Source organism: Phyllopteryx taeniolatus, chromosome 19 (genome assembly GCF_024500385.1).
Source record: "Phyllopteryx taeniolatus isolate TA_2022b chromosome 19, UOR_Ptae_1.2, whole genome shotgun sequence".
Taxonomy (NCBI): Eukaryota; Metazoa; Chordata; class Actinopteri; order Syngnathiformes; family Syngnathidae; genus Phyllopteryx; species Phyllopteryx taeniolatus.
The window spans coordinates 5,085,582-5,100,399 of record NC_084520.1 but is presented as its reverse complement, the minus strand read 5'-3'; the positions used below and the strand labels follow the sequence as shown (position 1 = coordinate 5,100,399).

Below are 14,818 nucleotides of genomic sequence, written 5' to 3'. Positions count from 1 at the left end.
ATGAAAATAAAAAAAGACAATGGTTCTACTGACCCCATTGCTGTCCAGACAGGTCTGGTTGCTCTTGGGACACTCACAAGCATTTCCCTCCCAACCATCAGAACATACACAGCGACCCATAATGCAGGAGCCCTGGTCTGATTAGGTCAAAGAAGGAAATAATGATGATGCAAACTTGCCATTTAGCATAAAACCTGAAAACTGTATTTTGGTTCATTTCAAATGTTTTAAATGATCAGTTCAGGTGGCAAAGACTGCTGTACCATTGCAGAGGAAGCCTCCGAATCGCTGACACTGAGTTCTATCATACTGGCAGTAGGGCCCTTCAAACTGGTCAGGGTTGTAGCACACACAGGTTCCACACTCCAGGCAATCCCCGCGACCTGAACAAGGTTCTGTCGATCTTGGACCGATACACAGGCTGGTGTCGAGAGCTGAAGCACTAGCTGAACAGTTACAGAATGTACTCAACCTAAACCAAACACCAAGACAGAACAAAGACACATTGAGTAAGTAATTGTTCTTAATCGGGTCCAAAAAATAATTAATTAATGAAATGTATTTATGTGAATCTCACCAGCCATCATAGCACTGACACTTCCCACACACAAGGTCTCCATTGCCATGGCATCTAGGCGCATTAGGGATGGCAGCCTGGAGGACAAAGGACCAGAAGAGACAAGTCTTCATCTGAACCATTTGAGACCTCCTATAGGTTAATGTGCATCTACCTTCTCACAGTCACAAGTTGGACAATGCACTCTGGCATTAACATTCACGGCAGAGTTAAAGGTTGTAGGTTTAACTCTTATAACGCCCTCTTTTTCATCCACACCCATCTTACAGACTGGAGACTCGTCGATCATCCTCTGGGCTTTGAGTTTCATCTTGAATTTGCCCTGAAAGACACAAATCCAAGTGTTACAAAATTGTGCGTGCTTTTTTCCGGATTTGAGTTACTGACAGAAATGTGAAGATAAGTGACAGGCATACATCATATTCATATTCAACAGTATGACGTACATGGTATTCAAAAAATTGTTGATCATTTTGTTGTGTAATATCCTATATATACAGATATACAGGTACAATATTTATCATAGGATCTTAGTAGCAGTTGCAACTAGCTTTCACTTTAATAAATAGTTTTTCTTGGTGTACTGATCGGTGAAAAAAACCTTTTATTGCTATTCCAATATGTTGTGACTGAGAAAAACTGTATGACTTGACTTACTGTATGTCTTGCTTAACTCAAGTCATGACTTGACTTGAAAGTTGAAGGTTAAGATTTACATATGACTTGACTATGTACACTATGTGATTTACTCTGGTCTGTGTGGTGTGCAACACAAATCTACAGCAGCGTGTGTATGAGTTGGATTTCCTTTTGAGGGATTAATGAGTATTATAAAAAAGAAAATCCAGGTTTATAGGAGGTTTCTTAGTTGCTCGCTCAGCCACTTACAATTGCTCCAGGCTTGAAATCAAAGGCTCCATATTCTGCAACCTTCCCACTGGTGGACAGGAACTGTGCCTCAAAAGCTTTGGGTCTGTCCTCTGCACGAATGCTCATCTTGGAACGGATACTCTGAAGGAATACACACATGCACAAGTGACTTGTTTTGCTCACGAGTGACTGACTGGAGTTCTCCTGGGAGGCCAGGAGGAGAAGAAAGAAAAGATACACTTCCACTTTCACCCATTTCAGAAAAAGTAACTTTTTACCTCGAAGGCCATCTCCATGACTTGCAGGATGTTGGATGAATCCTCTTGCAGCAGGCCCACCTCAGCAATGGGGAAATACGTTTGGAGTTTCTGAACAAACACGTGCACATAACTAACTGACTGTAACACATCATTTATTGTGTATACGTACTGTATAATATAAGAAATATGTAAAGTAAAATAGCCACCAACCTTGTAGTATGTGTAGGAGTGGTTGGTGACAGCAAATACGGGAATAATGTTGTGTTTCCCGAGCAGACGGACCAGCGTGGGTATGGAGGGGTAATCTTGGTTGGTATCCTCTGTATATTTGCCTTCGCCGTCCAGGTGGCAGAGCTCGTCGTTGCGTGGCAGGATGCCCGACAGCACGTTGGCGCCGTCAGCCTCGTAGTGGAAGGCAGACTCAGTGGAGAAAACCAGCAGATGTGTGCTGTGTTCACGCCAACCGATCTTATCCTGGGTATGGGGGAAATCGAACAGAAGCAGACAATACGACGGTTAGAACAGAACTCATTACTGAGTCGAAGGAATTAAAATATGAGCAAAAAACATTGAGGACAGTTGTTTGAGCAGATTACCTTATGGCTGACACTTAAAAATACAAAACAAAATATTGGAATCACCGAGTTGTGCATTGTCTTTTCCAAGGTTACCAATGTGCACATGGCATACGAAGTGTGAGATTATTTGTTAAACAGAAAGTCGAAGAAATTCTAGATCTGCATGCGTGTTCTTACCCCGCAGACTGCAGCCTGCAGTATGGCATCAAAGCCTCCTTCAGGAGCGTCCAGATTGCCAGAGATTCTTTCCTTCTGAAGCTCACTGGTAAAGAAGTTCAAGTCACTGGTCAGCTTGATGACGTTTTCAAAGGAGAACGGAGGGTCACTGTTGGGCCATGGTTTAGAAAGTCTGAAGGAGATAGAAGGGAGCGACAAATAAGATGTACTGTCAATATACAGTAGAATACATGCACGGAATGTTCTTGAAGGTGCTACGACCACAGTATTTCTTACTTAGCGGGCCTCATGTCGGTTTGAGGCTCAATAACTTTGTCCACAAACTTTCCAAATCCAATGGTGTAGTCATCTGACAGCTTCTTCACCAGTGAAGCTATCGGAGAAAAACACTGTGTCACAGTATGAATAGAAACGGCAAGCATGGCAAAGCGATTGAGCCGCGATGCTTACCCAGCTCCTGGCCCATCCTCTTCAAGTTGTCCAAATCGTCTTCCATAGAGTTGGAGAAGTCCATAAGAATGTACAGATCCAGCGGGCCTTTGGTCGGAGCAAAGACTTCCACGTCGACCAACTTCTCCTCCCCTGGCAGAAAAGACATGCTCATCTGCTGCGGGGACACCTGCGACTGCGCCAAACGGACGTCGATCTGTTGTTTCTGCGCAGGGATGAAAAGCAAGTAGGATGGAAATTTAGAGGTTCCACCAATTCGGCTTACCATAAATGATAAAAGAGGACTTACTCTTTCAATCTTCATGCTGCTTTTTGCTGTGATAACAGCCGCAGCGCTGCAGCCATGAGCCATAATATTTTCATACAGGTCACAACGAGGTCCATTAAAGGTCTAAACAAGAAAGACAACTCATCAAAGCAACAGCGAGCAAGAATCGTTTTATCTGCTTCAATGATACCCCTGAAGTTGCACCTTTTTGACAGTGCTATATTTGTTAACCACTAATGACATGGCCAGAAGCTATGGAAGTTGAAAGTACTGATTGTACATACTAAACACAACTTAACTTATAACATCATGATTGAAAAAAAAAAAACAATATAATGTTTGGTTGTTTTAGTGAATTTTAAACCAGTATTGAATCATTTTGGATTTGTTTGTTTTTTGTTCCCCCCCCCCACACACACACACACACACATGTTCAATACAATTTAGATCAGGGCTCTTTAGATAAGTCAATGTTTTTGTTTTTAGCCAGTCTTGGGGTGTTTTCAGCTGTGTGTTTTGGGTCTCCAGAGCCATTGCCTGCGGCTTTCTCACACTAGGCAGGACATTTCGCTACAGAATGCCTTGATGGTCTTGAAATTTCCTTGTACCCTGCACAGAGTGCACAGACATCCTGTGCTGGATGAGGAAAAGCCAGAATATAACTGAGCTTCCTCCATGTTTGACAGTACAGTGTTCTATAAAGATAGAGTTGATGCAATGGTCATTATTCTCATCAAGCTTTGTGGATTTTCCGGTCTCATCAGTGTCGGGTTTTAAGTCAATTTAAGTAACCTTTGTGGGTTTTACATTTTTTTATGGAAGGGTAACAACACTTTTGTCTACATGTGTACATGCCTATTGGACAGGGGCTGATTATGTTCAGCTATCATCTATGGCTCGGAATAATGATCACCAAAAAGGGGAAAAAATGAATATTTGTCAGAATGCCAAATCACTAAAGTCTTGGCTAAATGTGAAGTCTGTTCTTTTATGTTCCCGTTTTGTGTTCTGACCTCATCAGGACAGTAGGCGCAGCCTTTCCCCGCCTGCAGGCAATCTGAGCACGTTTTGGACCTGGTGGCAAAGCAATAGTTTGCTGTGGAGGAAATTCAGGAGGGGAGATGGTCAAAACACAGAAAGTGAGAATAAAATGCACCAAACGTTCAATAGTTACACCCACACACACAGAGCATAAAGTCTGATTTCTTGTGAAAGGATTTCTTGTCATGCATCTCACCAGATTTGAGCAACTTGTACACAATAGACACTCATACGAGGAGAATTGTTTGACATAAAAGACTAAAAATCAGAATAAAAAACATGCACAAGAGGCTTGTGGAATAAACACAAGATAGGCACACAACAAAATAACATGAAAATATAAAAGTAATACATTCATCAGAAACAGCTACTAAAGTATTGTTTAGTTTTTTTTAATTCCACCTTTTATGGTGAAGTAGCACTGGGTTTGGAGGTGGGTGGAGTGACACCCATTTCTGTTGCATTTCTGTGAATTTTAAACTCTACAAAGGTCAGTGTGGGCTCAAAAAGGTCAACTACAACATGTAGCTAAAGGTCCCATACTTATATTGCTCTTTAGACCCCCATAGAGTGAGTCTCTAAAATGGACTTAGTATGAATTTAGTGTGAATTTAATTTTTAAAAAACGCCTTTTGTCATACAAGTGTCCAGAAAAGACCGCTTTGACAGCTACTTCTGTTTGACCCAGTGTTGTATCCACTTTCTCCATATTTGGCTAAGACCATCCCCTTTCCTCTGATTGGTTGCCGTGTAGAAGACCCACTTGTGAGAGCACACATATTTGTTATGTTGACAGTGCTGGCTCGGTGTGGAGAGGTAGGCGGTGAGCTTCGCTAGTGACTTAGATAAGCTTGAGAAATTCGAATGACCTGATTTTAGGGTTCTCGGAAGAAAAATCTCTGAAAATCAGGAATGCGTGTATGATTTTAATTCATATTTCACGTGTTTACTGATGCCCCCGAGAGACAATATTACATCCCTAATACCAGAAAAAGTCGATTTGGCAAAATCTGTGTCCTTTAAAAGGTTTGAGGGCCCCACTGCATAAAACAATTTGAGAATAATTTAGTAATTTATAGTGACAGAAGCGCGCAAAAGCCAGAAACAGCACTTTGGCTTTTTTGCACCTTGTCACGGAAGTCACACTGCATACTTTATTGTGTAAGCTTTTCTTTCATAAATAAAAAAAAAACAACATATGTTCAGTACAGGTAAAAATAATTCCAGGCCTCAAGATTTCTAACGCTATGCAGAGGCAACGAAGACATGCAAAAGTTGCTAAAGTGTACAAACTCAACAGACATAATAGGTGCGGTCATCTGTACCTTCAGTGTAAGAGCAGGTCATGAGAAAGAGCAGAAGCCCAAGGCCCACTGAGAGATGTAACGTCCATCTCCCCATCGCCTTCCTGCAACTGAAACACAAACACACACATAGTATAGTATACTAGAAAATATGTAATAGAAAACAAAACGGCTAAAACATGTTCAACAGAGCCTGAAAAGTGAGAAAGGTATCCCTTGACCCACCTGTGCTTTCCCTTGGTCAAGGCCGAGCAAAGGTAAATAGAACCAGATATACACTGGATCTCATTAATATGAGGATTGTGGTAAAGATACTGTATGAAGCACATTTTTTCACCAATAGTAACAAGCCAAGTGGATAATTTTCCAACTAACACGAGACTGGAAACAGTTTTTGTTAGGAACTACATTTAATCGATTATATAGTTCTCAATTTACCCCCCAGCGTTTTGCTCTTCATACCTGCATGTAGGCAGCTAAGTAATGACATGTTTCACGCTGATTCAGTTGGTGTGATATGTTCGACAGGAAGGGGGCAAATACAGGGTGGGGTGTGGAAATACCCCTGCATGCTTTGTTGAGTCCTCACTTCGTAAACACTGACTAAATATATGATGGGATCATGCTTGGAGAAGTGAACAAAGGACAGACAGAGTGTGGCCTGAAATCTCCATAGTCATCTACGTGCCTGGGCAGACATTCCACACCACTAATGACGTGAAATGAAAATTACAGAAAATAAATGAATAAACAAAAGAAAGGGTATTTGTGCAGAGATGATTTACAATTTCAAGGAAGAATTTCTCCTCGAGGTGAGAGAATGACTTGTCCAAGTTGAAAAACGTAGCCTGAAAACACATGGGAAAGGCACCTTAACACCTTCTTGTGAGTGTGAGCTGACCACAGGAGTGTATTGCGTGTGTGTAATGCAAGAAGTGTTGCAAGAGTAACCGTGTGTGTGTGTATATCACATAAATCACTGACCACAATAGGTCTGGGCAGACAAGCCAGCTTCTTTCCTACAAAACATAACCATCAATCACAGAAATATGTGATGAAAAAGCCCTTTTTAAACCAGGCAGGTTGTTTAGTCTGCTGGCTGTAAATTTATACATACAAATTAAAGCTTAGAAGTCATTAACCCACCTGTTAAGGTAAATGGTGTCAATAAGTACAGTATAATTAAATGAATTTTACGCCATCGTCCCCACAGACAAAAACAAGCCTACAGGGTGATCGCACTAACACAAGGGCGGGGTCTGACCCCACCATGACACATCACAAGCATGAGCGAAATCGTCTGAAAACACATGAAAAGATTAGCCTGAAGCTATTGCTGCGTGCCACCTGGGGAAAAAAAACAAAGCAATCTGACACTGCATGCAGGTATATGGGTTCCACAGTATAAACACTTGGCATTTTTTCATCTTTGTTTCACGTGTTCCAGTTTCTTTCACCTGTTTTGAACACAAAAGCGCATTGTTGTAGACTGGCTTGTCATTGGGGTGGTACTCAACCCCACAATTTTTAGGGAACATACCTTTTACATGTTTGGCTCTGGAAAAAGTACCTTGGAATTGAATTATCAGCTTCCAAAATCTACAAGCAGGTTCATAATTTGTCAGCAAACGGATCTTTAATTCATGTCTGTTTTGTTCTTTAACAAATTTGGCTTTGTGGGGGATCCACATTTTCTCGTTGTTCTTCTGAGCTGAAATTTTGGAAAACCCAGATTAGCTTTATGGGATGAATAAATGAAAAGTCTTCAACTTGTGCATGTTACACTGCCTTAAACTTTTTTTTTTTTTTTTTTATTTCAGTAAAGTTCAACTGTATTTCACTGTATGACTTCAAGCATTTGTAGGTATACCTTTAATTGAATTTATATAATATATAACTTATATAAATAAATTATATATATATATATAATTTTCCTATACTTAAGTGCAGTGCTAAATGTTCAAATTGCTCATAATGTTACAGTGGCTTAACATAATTATCAGTATACATTTTAGGAATAAAACTGGTAGATGGTGGAAAAAGTTTGACAATACCGAGTTTGACATCAGAGAAATTACAAAAGATATTCAATACTCAACGGTATGAACATAATATCAGCGATCATTAACCATGCATATGACATAAAGTTGCATAACACACACTTAACTGCCTGTTGGTCACACACAAATATACGTATAATCAGCAGGTGAAGTGCAGTGAAAACAATGTAAACTTGGGATAATTTAGGACTAAGAATGTAAAAAGATTTCAAAGCAAACAAACCTGTTCCTGATCCCACACCAGTCTGAGTTCAAAAGTTAAACAATAATTAAGGGGAAGAAAAAACAACACTAAATCCTGTTTGGCATCTGTGACCCAAGAGTTTGGAAAAAGTGTGTATCCACCTCCAGTGAAAAGTAAAATCTCCAAATGTATATATTAAAATAAAAAAAAAGATTCTTTCCAGAAAGTAAAAACTTGGAGTTCTTTGTTTCTGAACTTTTGCGTCTTCCCTCTTGTACAGTCCAGTCTGGTCAAATATTGACTGAATTGTCCATAAACTCAGAGTGGCAAGCGTGTGTGTGTGTGTGTGTGTGATAGCGAGATTCAGAGCAACTGACTGAATGTGACTTTGTATGCAGGGACTTGTTCCCTCCTTTAACTTCACACACACGCACACGCGATCCAGGTGAGTATAGCAATGACAGAGAGGGTTAACTCCCTTCCTGAACCTCTATCTCTTCCACACCCTGTTAGAAGTTAAAGGCTCCACACCTCTGCCACATTCCATCCCGAGAGTCATTACCTGTGTGGGCTTGAGCGTGGGGGCCAGACCCCTCCTTCCATGGCCTCCTCCCAAAATCTTGGGAGTGGCACATGGAGCAGAACTCTGCCTTCAGGCTACAGGAAACATTGTGTGAATGTTGTGTTCACACAAATGTGCCCTCATCGTGATGGCCATTCCTCTGTTCAAATATTTGAACGACATGCTCATAAACTGGACTTGTTGCACGTGCACAGCAGAGGTGCTGGCATGGCACAGAACGTGACATTCAATCCTCAAGTGGTCCACATTCACAAAGACGATTAAAAAGCTCTGTGTACGGGTTTTGCAAAGGGGAGAACAGGCGGAATAAGACTGTGGCAACCAGAAATAAGAGTTGAAGAGTTTAAACATCGTCTAACAACAGACAACAAGGAGAACAGTGAAGTTGATCAGCTGCACGTTAAATTGGACTAAATGTCCCTAAACTTGTTTGTACACTACTCAGTAAAAGCAATTACCCTTTAATATGATTTCATCTTGTACATGTCTGATCCGCACATAAAAGCTTATAAGCGTGTCTATAGCATCTACAATCCCAACCCCGATTCCAATGAAGTTGGGACGTTGTGTTCAACATCAATAAAAACAGAATACAATAATTTGCAAATCATGTTCAACCGATAATTAATTGAATACACTACAAAGACAAGATATTTAATGTTCAAACTGATCGTTTTTTTTTGTTTTTTTTAGCAAATAATCATTAACTTGGAATTTTATGGCTGCAACAGGTTCCAAAAAAGTTGGGACAGGTGGCAAAAAAGACTGAGAAAGTTGAGGAATGCTCATCAAACACCTGTTTGGAACATCCCACAGGTGAACCCGCTAATTGGGAACAGGTGGGTGCCATGATTGGGTATAAAAGGAGCTTCACAAGCAAAGATGGGGTGAGGTTCACCTCTTTGTGAACAAGTGTGTGAGAAAATCGTCGAACAGTTTAAGAACAATGTTCCTCAACATACAATTGCAAGGAATTTAGAGTTTTCATCATCTACGGTCCATAATATCACCAAAAGGTTCAGAGAACCTGGAGAAATCACTGCATGTAAGCGACAAGGCCGAAAACCAACATTGAATGCCCGTGACCTTCGATCCCTCAGGCGGCACTGCATCAAAAACCGACATCAATGTGTAAAGGATATCACCACATGGGCTCAGGAACACTTCAGAAAACCAATGTCAGTAAATACAGTTTGGCGCTACATCCGTAAGTGCAACTTGAAACTCTACTATGCAAAGCAAAAGCCATTTATCAACAAAACCCAGAAACGCCGCCGGCTTCTCTGGGTCTGAGCTCATCTAAGATGGACCGATGCAAAGTGCAAAAGTGTTCTGTGGTCCGACGAGTCCACATTTCAAATTGTTTTTGGAAATTGTGGAAATCGTGTCCTCCGGGCCAAAGAGGAAAAGAACCATCCGGACTGTTATGGACGCAAAGTTCAAAAGCCAGCATCTGTGATGGTATGGGGCTCTGTTAGTGCCAATGGCATGGGTAACTTACACATCTGTGAAGGCACCATTCATGCTGAAAGGTACATAGAGGTTTTGGAGAAACATAAGCTGCCATCCAAGCAACGCCTTTTTCATGGACGCCCCTGCTTATTTCACCAAAACAATGCCAAACCACATTCTGCACGTGTCACAACAGCGTCGCTTCGTAGTGAAAGAGTGCGGGTACTAGACTGGCCTGCCTGCAGTCCAGACCTGTCTCCCATTGAAAATGTGTGGCGCATTATTAAGCGTAAAATACAACGGAGACCCCAGACTGTTGAACAGGTGAAGCTGTACATCAAGCAAGAATGGGGAAAGAATTCCACGTACAAAGCTTCAACAATTAGTGTCCTCAGTTCCCAAACGTTTATTGAATGTTGTTAAAAGAAAAGGTGATGTAACACAGTGGTAAACATGACCCTGTCCCAGCTTTTTTGGAACGTGTTTCAGCCATACAATTCTAAGATAATGATTATTAGCTAAAAACAATAAAGTTTATCAGTTTGGACATTAAATATCTTGTCTTTGTAGTGTATTCAATTAAATATAGGTTGAACATGATTTGCAAATCATTGTATTCTGTTTTTATTTATGTTTAACACAACGTCCCAACTTCTTTGGAATTGGGGTTGCAGCTATATGGGACTCTCTTTCGCATCTGCACTATAAGCAGGGGCTAGGGCTTTGGGACCCCTGGAAACAATGCAAATATAATTTTCTAGAGGCCTGTCAGTCATAGGGCCTTCCAATTACCAGCATACTATTAATCCATTGAACAAACTTCTTTTTTTAAAGCTGTCAGCAGTATCCTGGTGAGTTCTTGCATCACTTTAGTGCAAAGGTATTCAGTTCAGGCGGTGTGACACACCTTCAAATTATGTGTATGAACAAACACCCAGAAGTGACACAGAAAGCAGTAATCCTTATTGGAGCAATTTGTTCTATTTATCACATTTTATTGAACCAAACTTAAGAGTTATCTGCAAAATGAAGCCATAGTGATGTGAATCATTTGTCGTCTCCTTCTGGCAATAAGCAACCGCTATTGTGAAACCAACTGCATCCATCACACCAAATTAGCGGTTCAACTCACGCGGTTCTTCATTTCTTTAGGACACGAATAGGTAAATATGCTTCTGACACTTGATATTAATGTGTATTCTGGGAGATTTGGACTCAGCTGGACAGTTGAAAGTAGCTACTCTTTATTTGCAACTGTTCCTTTATTGCATGTTGGATGACTCCTCACTTCACCTCCTGTATTTGCAAATACTATACAGTAAGGATGTGCCTGGAAATTGAAACAAGACATGAAAACACTCTATCTCTATATGCTGAGAAAATAGAGATCAATACATCGGTTTGGGACACTTTCCAGTATATACATACTCTACAAATCCACCAAGCTCAAATGAGCCTTTGTGGCCACTGAGCTGCAAACCAACAATGGGTGATGCATTCCAATATACGCTGTCTCTGACCAAGACCAGCACTTTCTTGTTTAAAACCCATCTGTCACGCAACGGAAATGAATCATCAGTGAGTGAGCAAGTTCGCGATTGCAAAATTACATATTTGTATAATTAAGATCACAGACTATTTCATTTTAATCACCTGAAAGGGAGTTCCACAAAAATGGTTGTGTTGTGTACACATTTACACTTGTTGGGAATGCATTGTTATGTGTTCTCACAAGAATTCAGTAGTCAACATTTGATGGTGCTCGAGTTGAAACACAAGATTCAAGGGGGAAAAGAAAAGAAGAAACAAAAATAAAATGAATCGCCGCATATTCTCCGAAACCTACCCAATGCGAACAAGACCTCGGTTTAGTAAGCATCAAAGGATGACTTGTGTTTTTGTGGCTTTTTACAACGCTAATTCCAAAAGACTGCGATCGGTTCTCTCTTGGTCAAAGTCAGCTGGGATAGGCTCCAGCTCACCCTCAACTCTAATGAAGATAAAATGTATAGAAAATTGATGGATGGATGGATGGATGGACGAATGTCCAGACTGCAAACGAATCACGCTTGCGCAAAGCCACTACTGGTTGTCGTCACCATGGCCATTTCGTGACAATGGCGGACCATTTCCCAGGATAGATGCCATATCGTGGGTGAAGAACTATGCGGGGATGGTTATTTGGTAACTTGGTCGAATTGTGACAACACAATTGTCAAAATTCAGAACTCATCAGTGGTCACTCATAATTTCAGAAATAGGCAGCTAAAAAAAACAAACAAAAAAAAAGATTTACTTGGTTGTTTTTTTTCCCACTTCATGGTTGGGCAGGCACTCCGGAGACATAGCTACTTGAATACTGTACGAGCAAATAAAGTCATTTTTCCATCATCCACGGCCTTTAAATGTTAACAATGGATGTTATGTGGGAGGGAGCAACACTTCAGCCCTATATTAGGGTTTCTTCGAATCTAATTATAAACTCTTCGTTTCTGACATTTATTTACAATTGATCAAGTTAATCACATTGAAAGATTGATGTCACATAAGACCATTTTTGGTCTTAAATCCCTCCAAAAGTAACTTTTGTCTTTGTGCAATCAGACATGAAAAGTGTTACAGTGTCATTTGAAAGGAAGTAAGGAATGTTTTCTGAAATGTGGGAAGTAGTGGGTTAAACACAGCTGAGGTGAAAGCAGCTTTTTCTTCTCCCCCTGCACATACCACAATGGCCAGCGTGAACAGTGGCATACAAAGTCCTGCCCCTAGCAACCAGATCGGGTTCACTACAAAAGCGAACTCCCTCTGGGGGAGTAACATTCTGCAGGGTGCTACTCATCTTCCTCCTCCTCCTCCTCCTGTTTTTTAACGGCTGACACTTTGGCAGTGATGCTGGTGAAACAGCACTTTCTCATTAAGGAGGAGCTAAAAGATATAAAATATGTGTAAAAGTCTCATTTTAAATTAAATGGATGTAGTAATCTTGAATGCAATCTCGAACTCAAACATTTGGTTGCTCTTGAATGAATTTTCAATAGCTCATCAGAATTCAAAAGAGATATATTATGCATTTTCACAATTTAAAATAGTTCCCAGCTGTCTTAACATGTCTGTGAGATGCATTCGTTAAAATCTCCCAAGGATAAAAAATTATACCACATTTAAAAAAAGCAAGTGCCAACTGGTAAGCGCACACATGCCCGTGTGAAGACGATAAAAGCATTTTTCTATTTTCACTCATGAAAGTAGCACTTCATCACCAAGCTGCCAAACTACACTTGTGCAGACACATCACCAAACCTCCCACCATGGCCGCATCATCACAGAACAATCAAGTATGTGCCGCTTATCAGAATCTTAACGCTGATAATGCTGTTCGCTACGCTAATCTGGGCTTCCAACACTGCAGCTCCGCTTCGCTTTTGGTTTTAACGTGGTAGTGTCTCCTTGTAGTCTAGCCATTGCTTGAAAATGTCAGATCTTTGCACCACCCAAGCTGCCAAATCACAGGTGAGAAAATGCTGTCGAAAGAATAAGATGAACTATTAGGTCACAATCCGGAGAAATTCACAACTTATTCAAACACCTTTTTGGAAATAGGCATATATATATATATATATATATATATATATATATATATATATATATATATATAAATATATATATATATATATATATAAAATACTTGGTTGTGTCATCTGTAACTGTATTGCTATTTGGAATGCTTGAGGAAGCAGGAGTAACTGGAAAACAGCCCAAAAGCCCAAGGTACGATTCGAACCTGAACCTCTGCTTAGATACTTTTTGACTCACTTTCATAGTACATCATGGATCCTATAGCAGGTAACAAGAAGTAACTTTAAAGAGACTGAGCCATTATTCATTGTCACAAAGTACAAGTTTACAGTAAATTGAACTGCTCACTATTCAACTATTCATTCATGTCATCTTTAGTAAGTACCATCTGAAAACATGTACAATGTGCCTTTACTTACAGTGAACAAGATGTTGTCCGGGTGAAGTGGAAACATGAAGATCCACAGGGCTGCTCGCTTCCAACAAGCTACTGGAAAACTACTGAACTAAAATTTCTTGTTGTTTTGCAGGAAGCAGTTATCTCTCCACTTGCACACTCTTGTCTGACTGAGCCTGGTCTGAGAACTCCTCGCCAATTTACATGACAAAAAACTGCCTGCTTTTGGATCAGTGAGTTCATTCAGGGATGAATACACTCCTCAACTCGTCCACCACAAAATGATTAAATTAGCTGCAGATATTTGGAATTCTGTAGTGACATTACCGTTCAAAACTCTATAAGATGTGTTTTAATCGTAGGCAGCACAGTGGTCTAGCGCAGTGTTTCCCAACCTTTATTCAGCCACGGCACATATTTACATTGGAAAAAAAATCTCATAGCATACCACCAAACAAAAATGTCACAACAAGGGGATATAGGACAAAAATATGCATTTGCTTGATTGAGATATGTGCCTTGCAATTGACTGGGGTTGTGACAGTCAGCAGAACTTCAGATTCTTTGAACCTTTTGATGATATTATGGACTGTAGATGATGAAAACCCTAAATTCCTTGCAATTGTACGTTGAGGAACATTGTTCTTAAACTGTTCGACGATTTTCTCACAGACTTGTTCACAAAGAGGAGAACCTCGCCCCATTTTTGCTTGTGAATGATACAGGGAAGCTCCTTTTATACCCAATCATGGCACCCACCTGTTCCCAATTAGCCTGTTCACCTGTGGGATGTTCCAAACAGGTGTTTGATGAGCATTCCTCAACTTTCTCAGTCTTTTTTGCCACCTGTCCCAACTTTTTTGGAACCTGTTGCAGCCATAAAATTCCAAGTTAATGATTATTTGCTAAAAAAAAACAAAAAAAAAACGATCAGTTTGAACATTAAATATCTTGTCTTTGTAGTGTATTCAATTAATTATCGGTTGAACATGATTTGCAAATCATTGTATTCTGTTTTTATTGATGTTGAACACAATCGGA

The 14,818-nt window shown here is 40.3% G+C and overlaps 1 protein-coding gene across 7 annotated transcripts in view; it reads right to left on the bottom strand.

Moving 5' to 3' along the window:
* Positions 1 to 13,940, bottom strand: part of itgb4 (integrin, beta 4) — a 29,819-nt gene extending 15,879 nt beyond the window's left edge. For 3 of the 7 annotated variants that reach the window (XM_061755681.1, XM_061755685.1, XM_061755687.1), the window contains exons 1-14: positions 8,332 to 8,387; positions 5,547 to 5,635; positions 4,194 to 4,276; positions 3,202 to 3,303; positions 2,913 to 3,117; positions 2,739 to 2,835; positions 2,463 to 2,634; positions 1,918 to 2,181; positions 1,726 to 1,815; positions 1,466 to 1,588; positions 732 to 899; positions 578 to 654; positions 264 to 472; positions 34 to 137 (exon numbers count right to left, since the gene is read on the bottom strand). In XM_061755681.1, coding sequence (XP_061611665.1) covers positions 34 to 137; positions 264 to 472; positions 578 to 654; positions 732 to 899; positions 1,466 to 1,588; positions 1,726 to 1,815; positions 1,918 to 2,181; positions 2,463 to 2,634; positions 2,739 to 2,835; positions 2,913 to 3,117; positions 3,202 to 3,303; positions 4,194 to 4,276; positions 5,547 to 5,635; positions 8,332 to 8,372 — 1,824 coding nt within the window. In that variant the 5' untranslated portion in view covers positions 8,373 to 8,387. Of the gene's footprint in view, positions 1 to 33; positions 138 to 263; positions 473 to 577; positions 655 to 731; positions 900 to 1,465; positions 1,589 to 1,725; positions 1,838 to 1,917; positions 2,182 to 2,462; positions 2,635 to 2,738; positions 2,836 to 2,912; positions 3,118 to 3,201; positions 3,304 to 4,193; positions 4,277 to 5,546; positions 5,636 to 6,310; positions 6,332 to 7,808; positions 8,254 to 8,331; positions 8,388 to 13,799 lie in introns of those variants that run through there. The other 4 variants (XM_061755683.1, XM_061755682.1, XM_061755684.1 and 1 more) reach the window with 4 other exon arrangements.
* Between the last annotated feature and the right edge of the window lie 878 nt (positions 13,941 to 14,818).